The sequence below is a fragment of the Bactrocera dorsalis genome, chromosome 3 (genome assembly GCF_023373825.1).
Source record: "Bactrocera dorsalis isolate Fly_Bdor chromosome 3, ASM2337382v1, whole genome shotgun sequence".
Lineage (NCBI taxonomy): Eukaryota > Metazoa > Arthropoda > Insecta > Diptera > Tephritidae > Bactrocera > Bactrocera dorsalis.
In genome coordinates, this window is record NC_064305.1 from 68,326,219 (window position 1) to 68,341,586 (window position 15,368).

Consider the following 15,368-nt stretch of genomic DNA (forward strand, 5'->3'; position numbering starts at 1 on the left):
AAAATTAAAAAACTAATTGTTACAAAATTATTAGAAATCTATAAAAAAAACACATTTAGAAAAATAAATACGTAACTAAAAATAAAATAAATAAAAAAAATTAAAAAAAAAAACAATAAAAAAATATATTTAAAAGTTATTAAACAGTAAATTAAGACTAATTATTACAAAAAAAAAATAAAACAAAAAATATTACAAAAAATAAAAAAGTTATTACAAAAAAACTAAAAAAAATATTACAAACAAAAATTAAAAAAAAAACTCTGTAATAATTACAAAAGTATAAAAATTATTACAAAAAATTAAAATACAATTCTTAAAAAATTAAAAAAAAAAATTTAAAATGATTTAATTGACAAAAAAATTAAATATCACCACTCAACAAATCTGAACAAAAATTTGCGACTGATGTGTTAAGAGATATGTGGGGTATTTGAAGTTCCTGATTACGAATTTGAAATCAAAAATTTTGCATCGCGTACAGATATTTTTGTCATTTTAGTAAATGGTGGTTGTTTGACCCCTTCTATCCCATGACTACAACGCAAAAATAACATGTGTTAAACATTTTTACTCTCAGTTTCGGTTTTAGCAACCGAAAATTAACAGGAAACAGCAACATTAAAACATTAATTACATTAACATTAAAATCGCAAAAACAATATAAAAAAAAATTAAAATAAAATAAATAAAATAAAAAAATTAAAATATATAAAAAAAATTTAAAAAAATATAAAAAGTAAAATAAAAAAAATAATAATGAAATAAAATAAAAAAAATAATAATGAAATAAAATAAGAAACTCAACTAAAATTCTGGTAAAAAATTTAAAATGGTAAAAAGAAGCCAAAATTAAAAAAAAAAAATAAAATAGCAAAACTAAAATAAAATACTTACAATTTTTAAAAAACAAAGTCATTGAAAAAGTAAAATTATGAAACAAATTAAAAACAAAAAATATACAAAGTAAAATAAAAAAAATAAATAGAATCCTTAAAAAAGTAAAATTATTAAACAAATGAAAAACAAAAAATATACAATTTCCTTAATAAAAGTTAGTTTTTTATCTTGCTTTCTTACATAATCCCTCCCCTCTCATCCTGTTTGCTCAATTTGCCCCTAATGTGTGTTGTGTAGCTTCTCTAATTAGTATTTATAATACACAGCGTTATTTAGTTAACATTAATGTACATACAAAACGATTTAAAAAAAAAAACTTAAATAAAAATTTAAAGGGTGGCAAAGTTATACACAAGCTTACATACATACAGGCTACTAACAAATTAACTTATATCAATCTATGTATAAGCTCTAAAACGAGTAAAGGTTTAATACATACTATATATATATTTGTGTGTACATATACATACATACATATATATATCATTGTAATAAGGATTTAATATTAGCAATATACAACTATGAGTACTTTTAGTCAGATAATTTTGGGGTGGTATATTTTTTTTGTTTTTATTTTACTTTTTATTGAGGGGTCGCATTTAATTGATAACGTTACGATCGCTAAGCGAAAATTTGCATTGGAAATTCTTTAACAAACATACACAAATGTTCAAATGTAAAAGAAATATGTGTATGCACGCATGTGGGTGGTAGGTGGCATTAAAATGCAGTTTTGCTGAACAAAAATGAAGTTGTTGCACACTGATTTAATTAGGAAAAGTTAACTATAAAAAAAAATCACGTACAAAACAACCGTTAATTCATAAAACACGTCGCACACATACACAACCCTGTTGCCCACATAGCATTTTTGTTGTTGCACCAATTATCTATGCCCTGCTTGGATGTTGTTAACTGGCATTGAACCTTTTTTTCTTTTTGAAAAACCTTTTGTTTTCTTATCTCTCTATATATCTCGTTTCCCCTGCTTTTACAATTCTCTTCGCAACCCGATACGATCACATTTCTGCTGAAGTGGCATCTTTTTGTGAAATTTCTGCTTTCATATTTGAAAAATATATTTTTTATGGGGCGTGTGTTCGAAAATGAAAATGCATTATTACTATGCATCACACATACACATAGTATACATACATTGTGTGCAATAATGAGCGCCAAGCGACACAAAAAAATAAGAAATAATAAAATAAAATTAATAAAAAAAAATGTTTACATGTTATTTTTTTTTTAATGTAACTTTGTTCAAAAATTTTGCTTAAAAATAAAGTCGCTTTGTTAAATGTATTTTTGTTGTAGTTATTTTTAAATAATAAATTTTTACAAATGCGAGTGTGTTACATTACTGCTTGAACTGTATTTTGATTATTATAATTTTTGTTTGTTTTGTGTTTGCTTTTTTGTTTTCTGCTTTTTTTCCCAACAGTTCTTATCAGCTGGCTTAAGCTACAAGTTTGTGAAATAATTTAACTACAAATGGTATTGTTCGCGTGCATTGCTTTAGAAAACTACTGTAATATACATATATAGTATATATTGCTATATATACATATATATATATATGTATATATATTTCCAAGTATATATAGTTATATTTGTGTGGTTTTACTAAATTCTAATTATCAAGTTCTCGGTTACAGTGATTTATCGCACATATATATACTACCTTATCTGTAATATATCTAACGATTTATTTTTAACTTTTCTATAATAGTGTGTTTGTGTTTTTTTTTGTTTGTTTTTTTTTTCGGTACGTTATAATTAAATAGTTTAGTGCAGCTTATTACAATTAAAGTTGGTAATGTAACTTATTAATTTCTAAAACTCTTTTTCAAATTAGTTAACGAATTATTCTCTTTTCATGTGCACCGCATTGCTTACGCACACACGCTCTCACGCCCTCTCTGTTTTCTCTAACGCTCTATAGCTAATTCTCGGCTGTGCACCCTCTTGTACTGCTATAAACATTACTGCCTAGTTGTATGGTGTTAGTCAGTATGTAATTAGTCAGATTCGTTAAAATATTAAACAAATGTCAAAATTATTGATTTTGTGGTTTCTTTAAATGCTTAAAATACATAAGTATTCCTTTACGTTAGTCCTCACATGTTTTCGCCTGTTTTGGTTTTTAAACCAATAATCCATATACGTTTCATATACTCCAACCCGCACTCGTTACTCGTTGGTAGTTAGACTTTACACAATTTTGATTGATTTAAAACTGTTTGAAGTTATTTTTCTTCACAACTGCAACTGCAATGAACGCACGCAATATCACGAATCCATCATAGCCAACGTGTTTGCCAATAAATGCGGGTATTTGTTTAGCAAGACAAATGCATTATGTCTTCATGTTATATGGATTCTTTTCGTTCTGTGTTTCTCATTTGTTTGGTCCGGGAGGAAAAGGATTTATCACAGCTACGGCAGCAGCTTGCTGACTTGCCAATACTGCAGCTAAAGGACAATATAAAAATTGAAGGTATTAAACAATATAACCGAATATGTCATAGTTTATTGAACTTACCACCATAGGGTGCCGTGTACATGGGGTAGCCTAACCCCACATGGGTGTGGTGGTGTGTGTGCACATGTCGTTGTGGCGGCGGACTACGTGAATCTGCCGGGTTGCTATTACCACCGGCAGGAGCACCGCCAATACCGCCGCCACTATTCGGCCCGCTGGGACCACCCTGTTGTTTGTGTGCATCGATATTTAGCGGTCCGCCCGCCAAGCTGCCACCCGGACCGCCTGGTCCACCACTCAACACCTTTTGGCCCAGCACATCAGACTTATTTGGCGGGCCACTCATGCCCGTAGGTGGCGGTTGAAGATTTAATGGCATGCCGCCACCCACAGACGACTGATTTGTTGGCGGCAAATGACCGCCGCTGTTGGGTGCATTTTGTACCGTATTCGGACCACTGCCTGGTCCAGTTACGCCACCGCCACTAACACCCTGCTGCTGCATACCCACATTCGGACTAGATACGCTGACTTTGACGGCGCCACCCGGACCGCCACTGCCGCCACCACCACCACCGCCGCTCGTCGGTGATTTCAGTGCACGCTCACTTAGCTCGTGTATTTTATGCGTAGTGTAATACTGGCTGGCGGCGTGGTGTAGCGCGTCGAGTGCCTTTGTGCCGGTGTTACGTGACAGATCTTCAGGCGCATGATATCTTGGCATGGGTAAATGATACGGCGCCGCATTGTAAGGGCCGGCGGCAGACATCAATACATTACGATACATCGGGTGGTTGGGATCGAAGCTGAACGGTGCTGGCGCTATGTATGATGGATGCAGGAAGTATTGTGATGTCGGTGGTGGTGGTGGTCCTTGTGTCTCCATTGTGGGTTTCTGTCCCTCCTGTTTAACTTTGACTTCTTCTTCTTGTTGCTTTTGCTTAGAGCTCTCCTTGGTGAGATTTGTTGCTTTACCACTGCCGGAATTGCCGCCGCTACTGCTCGAGCAACTTTGTGATTTACTTTTTTGCGACTGTTGATGTTGCTGCTGCTGCTGCTGTTGTTGTTGTTGCTGCTGCTGTTGCTGTGCCATTGCCATCTGTTGTTGGTGCTGTGATGATGGGCCTGTGTCATCCTTATGCTGTCCCATGACTTGTGCTTGCAGCGAGCCATGCGGTCCGCTGTTGGAGGGATTTTGCGCTCGTAGAGCTGCGACTGTATTTTGGCGACGTTGTTGCTCGTCCGAGAGTATATAGTACCTGAAGGCAACGGGGGTGCATATAAAATTAATATGTGATATCTAACAACATGCGAATTTTCGAATAATTTACCTCCTAAATTCCTCCTCACGTGACAAGTGCTGCTGTGCGGCCAAGGTCATGGGATGACGCTGATATATATTCGGATATGTGCCCAAGCTTTGCAAATCTTTCGGATGCAGTGCGTGTGGTTGTTGCGGCTGTTGTTGCTGCTGCGGTGGCGGTTGTTGCTGTTGTTGTTGAGACTGCGGAGGCGGATTGTGCTCTTGCTTTATCTCCTGTTTTGTCATTGGCTCGCTTTTGATGTGTTTCGTCGAAACCAACTAAAATGATATTTGTGTTTAGCCAAAGTTGTTGTAAATAATCTAATAAAATATATATTAATTGGTAAAATAATTTATTAAAATTATTTTATTAATAAAATATTTTTCGAAGGTAACATGTATTGGCCTAATACAAGTCCGGGCCCTCCTTAGACCCGATTGTCGCGAGAACGAACGACTGTGATCTCGCTATCTTTCGTTTTATGGCTTAAAAAAAATAAATATTTTACTCTATTCCTTCAAAGACGGTCAAAGGATCATTGAAGTTATGCCTCGTACTGTACGAACTTCGTCTTCTTCAACTGATAAAAACATTAAAAAAGTGAAGGATTTGGTGCTTGAAAATTGTCTGGCAAAGTATCTCTCGCAAATCCGTTCGAATGATTTTGGGTACGAAACGTGTTCTTGCTCGACTCGTCCCGATAAAGCTGAATTATTTTCAAAAAGAGTACTGTAAACAGGTCTCTCTTTGGACATGCTTGATCCTGCGAATTCCGATCCCACATTCATGGAGAGCATTATGACTGCCAATGAGACATGAGTTTGACATGCAATCAACGGAATGAAACCCGTTTTCAGTCGGTCGAAGGGATAAAACAAAATTCGATGAAGGAGCTCAAGGCCATTCCAAAAGTGCTTATGAAAAACGTTTCGAGGACTGGAAAAATCGTTGGCATAAGTGCATTACATCTCGCGAGGATAACTTTGAAGGCGATAAAATAACAATATTTACAATTTACGGGTACTAAATACAATTTTCACATTTTGGTTTTCTCTCCTTTTTACTTCGGATGATCCCATAGTAAGAAGTTTTGCTATCAACCCGGATGCAACTTTTTACGGGGGACTGTCGGTAATGGCGACGTAATGACCAAGTTCCGAATATTTTCCTTTGAACATTGCGCAAAATCTTTGTAAATACTTTCCAAATAAATTTCCTACTGAAGTACATAGGCTGCTATATATATTTCTGGACTAGGCATTGGAAAGTTTGACATTTTTTTTAGCATAACATCACTCAGAACGTTTTGTCATTTAATCGTGAATTGCTTTATTTACAGGGAATTAAAAAATTCATCTCGGCCAAAAAATGGAATTAACTCTTGAACATTTTCGTGCGATTATTTTTCACCACTTTCGACGTGGATTATTACGACAAGAGTGCATCGATGAACTAAAATCTTTGTATGGCTATGAAGCACCATCCTATAGCACTGTGAAAAACTGGTACAACGAATTCAATCGTGGCCGACGCTCGCTCAAAGACGAATTCCGTGAAGGTCGTCCAAAAACAGCCGTTGTGCCAGAAAACATCGATGCCGTACGTGAACTGATAATGCAAGACCGTCATGTAACATACCTTCAGATAGAGGCATGCCTATGCATTTCTCCCACCAGCATACATTCGATATTGCATGAACACCTGGCCGTAAAAAAGGTTTGTTCTCGTTGGATCCCGCACAATTTGACAATCGCTCAAAAAAAGGCTCGTGTGGATTTGTGTAAAGAAATGCTGAAAAAATACGATCGCGGTGCTTCAAAAGACGTTTATAAGATCGTCACAGATAACGAATCATGGATCTATGCGTATGAGCCCGAAACAAAACAGCAATCGACCGTGTGGGTCTTCCAAGACGAGCCAAATGCCTATTTTCATTATTAGGCCAGAAATATATATAGCAGCCCACGTAAGCGGGTGTAATGAGCGGTATCTTATCATTCATATTCATAGGTCGTATTTTATATAACTATTGGATCAATAGACTCATTGAGCGTTCCCCGAAGCAGATTTTTCCATTTCGAAAACAGTAAAAAAGCACAGGGAGCAAGTATTCAAAGAATTCATGACTTTCACAGAAATCTTTTTTTCGGCTTCGTCATTGATTTCACCTTATGATGAATTTTAGATAAATGTTAATTTAACTATTATCAGTAGTCCTGGCATTGTTTTTAATTGTTGTAAAATATCTAAGTATCCAGTTGGATAAATAACAAAGCAATTAAGCTTGATGGCGAACTCACTCATGAGTGTCATAAATTTTAGGTTGTCTACTTTGACTATAAACGCCAAACTTGGAACTGAGAAGCCAATTGAGATGCAAACTAGTTTTCAGAATATATAAATATAGTCGACTCACAATCGCAATTAATTAATTCAATAGTGTACCGTTTAACCGTTATTATTGTGCGATAAATTAGCTGAATGAAGAGCTGATTCAGAGGAATCGACATGCGTCACTGACAAAAGTCATCTTCATAAGCATAACAACCCACAATAAACCAGTCATATGACGATTTCCAATTTAGTCACGTTCCATAAAAATTGTTTTTTCGGGGAGGGTAAGACTTTTTAATTTAAATTTCGCGCGAAAACTCATTCGTCGAAATATATTTTTCTAGGTTGGTATGACCGTCAGTGACATCTGTGCTAAATGTCACATCAAAATAATCATTAGTATTCAGTATACTATAACTTTGTCTTTCTGAAGTATATAAAATATAACAGAGGCGAAACCTCAATAGACCTTAGGTCGCGGTGCAAGCCTCAGAAATGGGAATAAGAAAGACTAGAAGCTTTCTTTAACTACAATTGGGGACTCTTCACATTAAACATATATGTATATTCAATGTATTTGTCAATGTAGTTGTTGTTGTGAACTTACTTGTTGCTGCTGAGGTGTTGGCTTGGATATTTCATGTGGACTGGGACTTTCTTTGAGGCGTTCATCCTTAATGACACCGGAATTTGGATGTGGAGATGCATTACTTTGCGACTGTGACGTGGGTAAACCACCGTGGGCGCTCAATTTCACTGGATCATCTTGTGACGATACAATCGATACAGGTCCATAATTGGGTTCTACATTATAAGGATAACCGGCAGCCATGTAACTGGAAAATAAAACAATTAAATGTTTTTTCAACGCTTTGTCCCTTTTTAATGCGGTTAGAAGGTGAAGTCTTACTTGAAGGGGTAAAAATGTGATAAGGATTTGGCGGGTGTAGGTGCTGGCAACCCGCCCGGTCCCACACCTGATGGTCCCAACGATGACATGGAGCCCATACCTGGTGGTAAGCCATTATTCGGCGGACCGATATTGCTTAAATTTACCGAAGACTGTGGTGGTTGGCCCGTGGGGTTATCTTTTTGATTACCACTGCCATCTTGCGACTGCAATTGTTGCTGAAGACTAACAGCTTGTTGCTGTTGTTGCTGCTGCTGCTGTTGCGATGATTTCGTCATTAAATCTAGTGGCGGATCTTTACTTTTGTTACTGTAGTCGGACAAATGTGGTGATTGCTGTTGTTGTTGATGTGACTGTTGCTGCATTAAATGGGAGGACTGTATTGCACCTTGTTGCTGTTGCTGTGACGGTGGAAGCGTTAACGTTGGCTGTACTAGAGCTGAGGGCAACAAGCCCTTATTGGCCGCCTGTGACGATTGCTGATCGGAAGAAGTGGGAGGCACCAAATATTGCTGCTGCTGATAAAACTGATACATGCCGTAGCCGCCTAAGGGTGGTATACCCGGCGCACCACTTCCCAAGCCCACAGAACCCAATTCAGTTGGTTTCTTGTTTGGCAAGTCCATGAGCTTAGGTTGTGACTTATCTGTGGGGGTGTATATAAGAATAACGTTATATAACTGTAAACCATAAAATTCACAACAAATACAGTTACCTAAAATATCCTGTTCGCCCACTGGTGTGGAATCATCCGAAATGTCACTGTAGGCAGGACTCTGCACATTTTCTCTTGTTACAACACCGTCGTACTCTACAGGTCCGGGCGACTTTCGACATTTCTTTTGCTTCACCGCTGCAAAGCCAGATGTGCCTTTCGTGGTTAATGAAATGCCTTCAATTGAAAATAATTTAATTAGCTCCATTAGTAAAGAGAGGGGCGCTTTAAAAAATGTCACCTTGTAAATTTTGTCCACTGGACACCGGCGAGCTGGTATAAGTACTTATTGCCGATGGGTGTTGTTGTACACTTTCCAAATTCGCCGATAATTGTGGCGGTGGTGCACGTTGAGGACTCTGTCCCGATATAGCACTCTGCTGCGGGTTTACTCCTTGCGTTGCCTGTTGTTGCAATGCTAATATTGACGGTGGGGCACCCGAATTGGATGCATCGCTTTGAGGACCAAATCTCAATACACCCGGTTTTACTGTAAAACGAAAATAAATGAATAAGTATAATTGTTTGACTTTTGTAAAAATACTGATATACTCACGTCCACCCTGCTGTGCAAGTGCCGATGCCGAAGATGTTTCGGAAAGTAATGCAGGTGGATTGCCAGCATTTGGCATACCAAGCGTTTGCTGTTGTTGTTGCTGGCAAAGAACTTGCCCCGAAATGCCCGTTGTTATGCTGCCACCGGCAACAGGATGTGGTTGCTGCTGTTGTGTTTGTGGCATGAGCGCTTGTGCGGTAGAGGCTGCTAGAACACCACCAACACCACCGCTGCCACCAGCGCCAAGAGACGCACTCAATAAACTAGATGACGCAGTAGACAATGGAGTGGATGCAGTCAGCGACGCAACAGAAATAGTTTGTGTGCCGGGTGTGGGTGTGGTGGCAGCACCAATCACAGGTTCTGGTTCCCCGACACCATCGGTGACTGTGGGTTGCGTCGATGGCGGCAAAATAGCAGCTGGTTGCGTTGGTGTTTCAGTAGAGGATGCCGTTGGCATTGGAGCTACATTAATTGGCGGTGTTACCGGTGATGTTATCGCCATAGCCCCAGTTGCCAATGTCGAGCTTTCTGCAGGAGTTGGCGTTGTAGCACGGTTGTTTTGTGCCGACGGCACCGGTGATGAGGTTGGTGTGGGTGGCTCATCGGGCAATTGTAAAGAATCTTCGTCTATGGAACATGAGCTACCATGTGCATGAGATTGATGGTAACGCAGTCCGTTAGCGTGCTTATATTTTTTACTGCAATCCTGCTCCGGGCACTCTAGTAACACCGGCGATATGGCGCACGGTGAGGCAGTCTTACATTTCTTCGTGCTTATTTGTACATTAAGGCCAGTCACAGGATTGACAAGACTTTGAGGCTGCGTAGCAAGACCACCTCCACTCGCCGATATCGGTATACCGCTAGCGTTTGCTACATTTGCAGTACACTCGGTGTCGCCATTAATGGGCGACGGTGAGTCATCTTTCGATTTCCTCTTCTCAGAACGTGGAGGTAAAAATGCTGTTGGCGATGTGCTCGGTGTGGCTCCACCACCATTCCCCGACGAAGAGCTACTTGTTGTCGTTGTGGTATTTGATGTGCTGGTTGCACTAATTGAAGTACGTGATGCACCGCGGCCACCTTTCGTTGTACCATTACGCAACTTCGAATGCACCTGCGCATGTGAAAAATATATCTATAAAAGATATTAAAATTCAATTAGAGGTGACAAATACAATTTATAGGCGAGTGCTTACCGAGCTTCTTGTTTCGGTGAAATTACTTAAATCTGGTGTTAGCGCTGCACTTCGTCCTCGTTTTCCACGACCTTTGGGTGTTCGGGAGTCCAATTCCTCGGTTGGTGAATCACAGAATCTAAGAATTAAACATTCCATTTGAAAAATAAGCTTATTATAAAATTTATTTATTGTTCAATTGTTGTTTATGATAATGTGATTAAACATTTTAACTATTTGGGAATTTTATTTAAAACAAGTGGGTATTATGTGATTGTTTCCAAACTATCGGCTTTATGTAATGGGAGCCGACTTGGGTTTTGTATCTAGGTAAGCAGAATTTACATAACAAATTAGCTTTAAATTATTTAAGGATACTTTAACAACAATAACAATATGCTTTAAAGTTGCTCAAAAATAACTTTCGGATACAGATCAATCAAGGACCTCTGTATCAGTTAACAGTAATAGTTATTATTCAAATTGAAAATTATTAAAATTTCCGCTAATTTTAAACCGTAAATTAATAAAATATTTCTGAATTTTACCACAAACTACAACATAATATCGATTAGGCTACATTTAGCTTTAATTAAAAAACAAACAAAAAACTATCTTAAAAATGTGAACGAACATCAGCTGGTAAAGGAATAAAGGTCGGCAGCGTTGCCATCAACTACAGGTATTAATTATTTTTATATGTTTTAAATTAAAGCAAATTGAACACACAATTTCTTCTTGAAATTTTAAGCGTTTTATTAATAATAATATAAAAAATCTGATTATTTCTATTTTGCTTGTTATAAAAGAATAACCTAGACGTTTGTTGGATGCAAATTTGAAAAGGTGTCATTAGTGCTTAAAAAATATATTTTATCGATCAAGCCAAAAATTATAATCAAACAACCCAACATACGTTAATTATTTATTTTACTAAATACATATTTGTTGTTTTAACTTTCCTAGTAAATCTTCATACATATTGTAGCCATTTTACCAATAATACAGCCTTTGAAATATATACGTGATTACCGGCACAGTGAGACTTTTTGTTAGACCATAAAAACAGTAACCTAGCTAAGTGTCCTTGGCAGTTGTTTGGCTGAATTTTGTGTTTGACTATGCAACTCGACATTGAATAGAATTTGTAGGTACTAAGGTAGGTTGTCACTATGCATAAAATGGAATTTCCCCACACATGGTGACATAAATGACAAATAATATAACAAAGCAACTGCCACAGCTAACTTTTGTATTATGTATTTACTTATGTATACGTAGTTTTTGTTGTTGTAAGAGGAACAAAAGAAGCGCAAATTATTTTTAAGAAATTCTAGAGGGTGATAGATTTTGTTTAAATATAAATTCAGATCGCTTTGCCTAATATAACAGACTATAGAGAAATGATATATAGATTTACGCGCACTTAAACACTACACAACTTACCTGGGTGGTGCCCAATCATGACGTGTGCAATCCAGTAATGTGCCAACGTAAGTTTTGCCGCGCCATGTAACATTCACCACAAGCACACCGCCTTCTGTCTCATGCCAAACAATGCCCTCAAGCGTTACAGAAGTTCCCGGCTCGCAGGGGCCCAAACAATCTGGCTCCGTTATAGTTCCCACTGAGGTACCAATACAAATATCAACCATTTCTTTGGCTAAAGTACTCGATGCTGCATTCGAGGAAGGGTCACCATGTTTTGCCCGCTTGGCGGGTGGTGACTTGATGCCATCATCTCCAGCATTACTACTGTTTGGGCCGCTATTGCTGGACGATTGTGTTGTTGTACTGGAAGAGGAATTCGCGGGAACTGAAATAGTGTGGTGCACAGTCGCTGAGATCATACCGGGAGCCATAAGTTTTGCTTGCGCAACAGGAACAATTGAAGTGTTTGACTTACTATCATTATTTCCGCTCAAATTGTTCGCAGACGAATTTGTTGCACTATTACTAAAGGTGGTGGAAGCTGCTGCTGCAGCTAATTGTGCAGCAATGTGTGAGGAGATTTTAATGTTGCCACAATTAGTTGCATCCTTACCCGGTGGACCGGGTGCATTTGGTGTACTATTACTACCCATTGATTGTGGTGTAGTAGTCGTGGCAGCCGATGTGGCTGCTAGTAGTGTGGCCGCTGTAGCTGCAGCAGCAGTTACTACACCAGCGGCTGAGCCCACTGATGGTGTAAATACGCCTGGTGGCACAGAACCACTATTAACATTACTATTGGCTGTATTGTTGCCCATACGTTGGGACAAAACGCTAATTGATGAACTATTAGCACTTTCTGAGCGGCGTGAACACGAATGGTTGGTGCAAGCACTAGTCGCAGCTCCATTTGTAGTGTCAATATTGCAATGACATGCGATGCCTTTGTCATTCACATTGGTGAGACCATCTTTTTCAGCCGAAGTGGAAGCGTTTTTATCCGCTATTAAACGATTGGAATGTGTGGTTTTCTCTTTAGCTTTTTCCCGCCGGTGACCTGAACTACCACGCTTGTTGCTTTGAGGAGTACCCTGACCGCTGTTACCGGAACCAGTGGAACCGCCACCAGAGGCCGAATTATTACTGTTCATACTGTTGTGGCTATTGCCTTGACTACTACTATTACTACTGGAAATATTACTTAGATGCTTTTTATTGCTGCCGCTTATATTGGTTAAATTTGATCCCGAACCGCTGCCACTACTTGCATTTTGTGATGAGCCGCTTGAGTTACTACCACCACCTGATGAAGATGAGGAATGCGAACTAGTATTGACGCTGTTATTATCATCCAAGTTACCTGGATTATTGACACCTAAGGAACCATTTTGTTGTTGTTGTTCTGTGGCTTTGACAATTTCATGCTTGGCTTCTGACGTTTTGGTTCCCGGCTTGGTACGCTTTATTTTCATTTTAAGTCCCTTGTCAAGTGTCGCTTGATGATCAATGGACATTTTCGAGTTCGATTTACCACCACCGGAACCGCCAATGCCTTGGGCTCCACCCTGACCACCGCCAGATCCACCGCCCGCACTACTGTTATTACTGCTGCTACCACTGGATTGCGATGACATGCCGCTTGCAGAATGATTTGATGAATTCGATAGTGAATCGTTTTTTAATGCCGAAAGTAGAAGCGAAGAACCGCCAACTAAATTTTTGGGTATTTGGGAATTTTTATATGACGACACAAGATTACCGCCTTTCGAAAATCCAGCAAAGGTCGATACAGCTAATGTATTAGTTTTTTGGCTACCCTCACTTGTGCAGGTAGCAGGTGTGGCGTGAAGAGATACAGAAGACGATAATGGATATGATGGGGAAGACGATTGTAATGATTTAGTCGCAACAGAACCAATTTTTTTGCTAAAGCCACCATCCGCCTTTTGCTCTTCAAAGGTGGACTGTTGACTTTTGTAATTTATATGTTCGCGTGATTGTTGATACTTGCTTTCGAAATTCTTTAATTGTTGGGAACTATTACTGTTCTTGCTAACGGCTAAGTCTGAACGTTTACTTGGGTTTGTGCTGTAGTTATTGGGACTTGCAACTCTTTTAGAACTTTTAACTGGAAAATTTGTAGCAGTCGCATTTGACGGTGCTGTTATTGCTGTATTCAACGACCTTGACAATGGCAAGTTTGCATATTTGCCTTTTTCTGATTTTAAACTTGCTTTATTTGCTGATGACGACTTTGATGTCGATTTTATATTGGATGATATTATTCCAAGCTCATTGATGCCACCACCAGAACTGTAAGTTTTTGTTAAATTTTGTGCTGCCGTCGAAGATTTTTCAATATCAGCATCTAGATCATCCAGCAACTCAGGTATTCCACCAATATCCCATTCGTCTTCGTATTCAAAATTTGTATCCTTTGATTCGCTGGAAATTGATGATGGCGGACAATTTGCTTCTTGTACTACAGGGCTATTCCTGGCTACTGCATTTACAATAACACCTTTCCCAGATGGTTTTGGGAAACTAGCCCTTCTATTGCTTAAGCTACCACCTCCACTGGACTGTGTTGAATGCGATTTCGATTGTCCAAAATGTTCTGGTGATTATAAATTATATTATTACTATCTGGATATTTTGAAATAATTGTAAAGTATTTGCAATACAATGCTCATTCTATTTAATTATAATATAATAATTGTAAAAGCAAATAAATTAAGTTTTTATTATTATCTGTTTGTACTTACTTGAACTTGCCACCTTTTTATTTGAGTTGTGTTTTGTATAATTTTGGTAATGATGCTTGTGCGAAGACGATGACAATTTTTTATTTAAATCTGAGGCAGGTGAAACCAAAGTATTACTTGTGCTTCCTACCAACTTGTGTTTATTACTATCCGTAACTACGCTTTTATTAGTGGCCACCTTATAAAAAAAAATTGGATTCATTAGATATTGGAAATATTAAACTAAAAATAATATGATTTATAATTTTTTTGGAACAAAAATTATATAAGCATACTTCGTCGCTGTATCAGTGAGTTCAGTTTGTTTTCGAACAATTAATATTGTATATTTTTATATTTTCACTATTTCTGAATTTGCGGCTTTTTTATATACTATAGTTTTTGTAATTATCAAAATGAGCAATCTGGTAGACGGAGAGAAATATGCAGCGAAAATCTACTCAAGAGTTATAAAAAAAATATATGATGTATAGAGTGGGTTCCTTATAAAGAAATAATTGAAATATACATACATATATAATACGATATGCAGACTTTAATGAAGAGGCTTTAAAAACCTTTATAAAAAAAACATTATTTTTGTTGGCGCCGCAATGTTATATTTACATATGTATGTAAATAATAGTTGTTAGAATAAAAAGTTTTGTATGATTAACCATATCGGCTGCGTTTAATTACAATTCTGAAAGTAAATTTTCTATATTCTATTCAATTAAATATTTTATAAAGTATACATTCCATTATGATGACAAATCTACACTCCTTACTTTGAATTGTTATTTTTGAC

At 37.6% G+C, this 15,368-nt stretch overlaps 1 protein-coding gene across 4 annotated transcripts in view; it reads right to left on the reverse strand.

The window, feature by feature from the left end:
- Positions 1–2,636: 2,636 nt before the first annotated feature.
- LOC105228903 (zinc finger protein 608) overlaps positions 2,637–15,368 on the reverse strand; it is a 38,707-nt gene continuing 25,975 nt past the window's right edge. For 3 of the 4 annotated variants that reach the window (XM_011208910.4, XM_049450935.1, XM_049450936.1), the window contains 11 exons: positions 14,582–14,759; positions 11,832–14,433; positions 10,407–10,524; positions 9,205–10,345; positions 8,890–9,138; positions 8,649–8,825; positions 7,934–8,579; positions 7,631–7,859; positions 4,717–4,967; positions 3,446–4,644; positions 2,637–3,375 (listed from right to left, as the gene is read on the reverse strand). In XM_011208910.4, coding sequence (XP_011207212.2) covers positions 3,302–3,375; positions 3,446–4,644; positions 4,717–4,967; positions 7,631–7,859; positions 7,934–8,579; positions 8,649–8,825; positions 8,890–9,138; positions 9,205–10,345; positions 10,407–10,524; positions 11,832–14,433; positions 14,582–14,759 — 6,864 coding nt within the window. In that variant the 3' untranslated portion in view covers positions 2,637–3,301. The remainder of the gene's footprint in view (positions 3,376–3,445; positions 4,645–4,716; positions 4,968–7,630; positions 7,860–7,933; positions 8,580–8,648; positions 8,826–8,889; positions 9,139–9,204; positions 10,346–10,406; positions 10,525–11,831; positions 14,434–14,581; positions 14,760–15,368) is intronic. The other variant, XM_011208911.4, reaches the window with a different exon arrangement.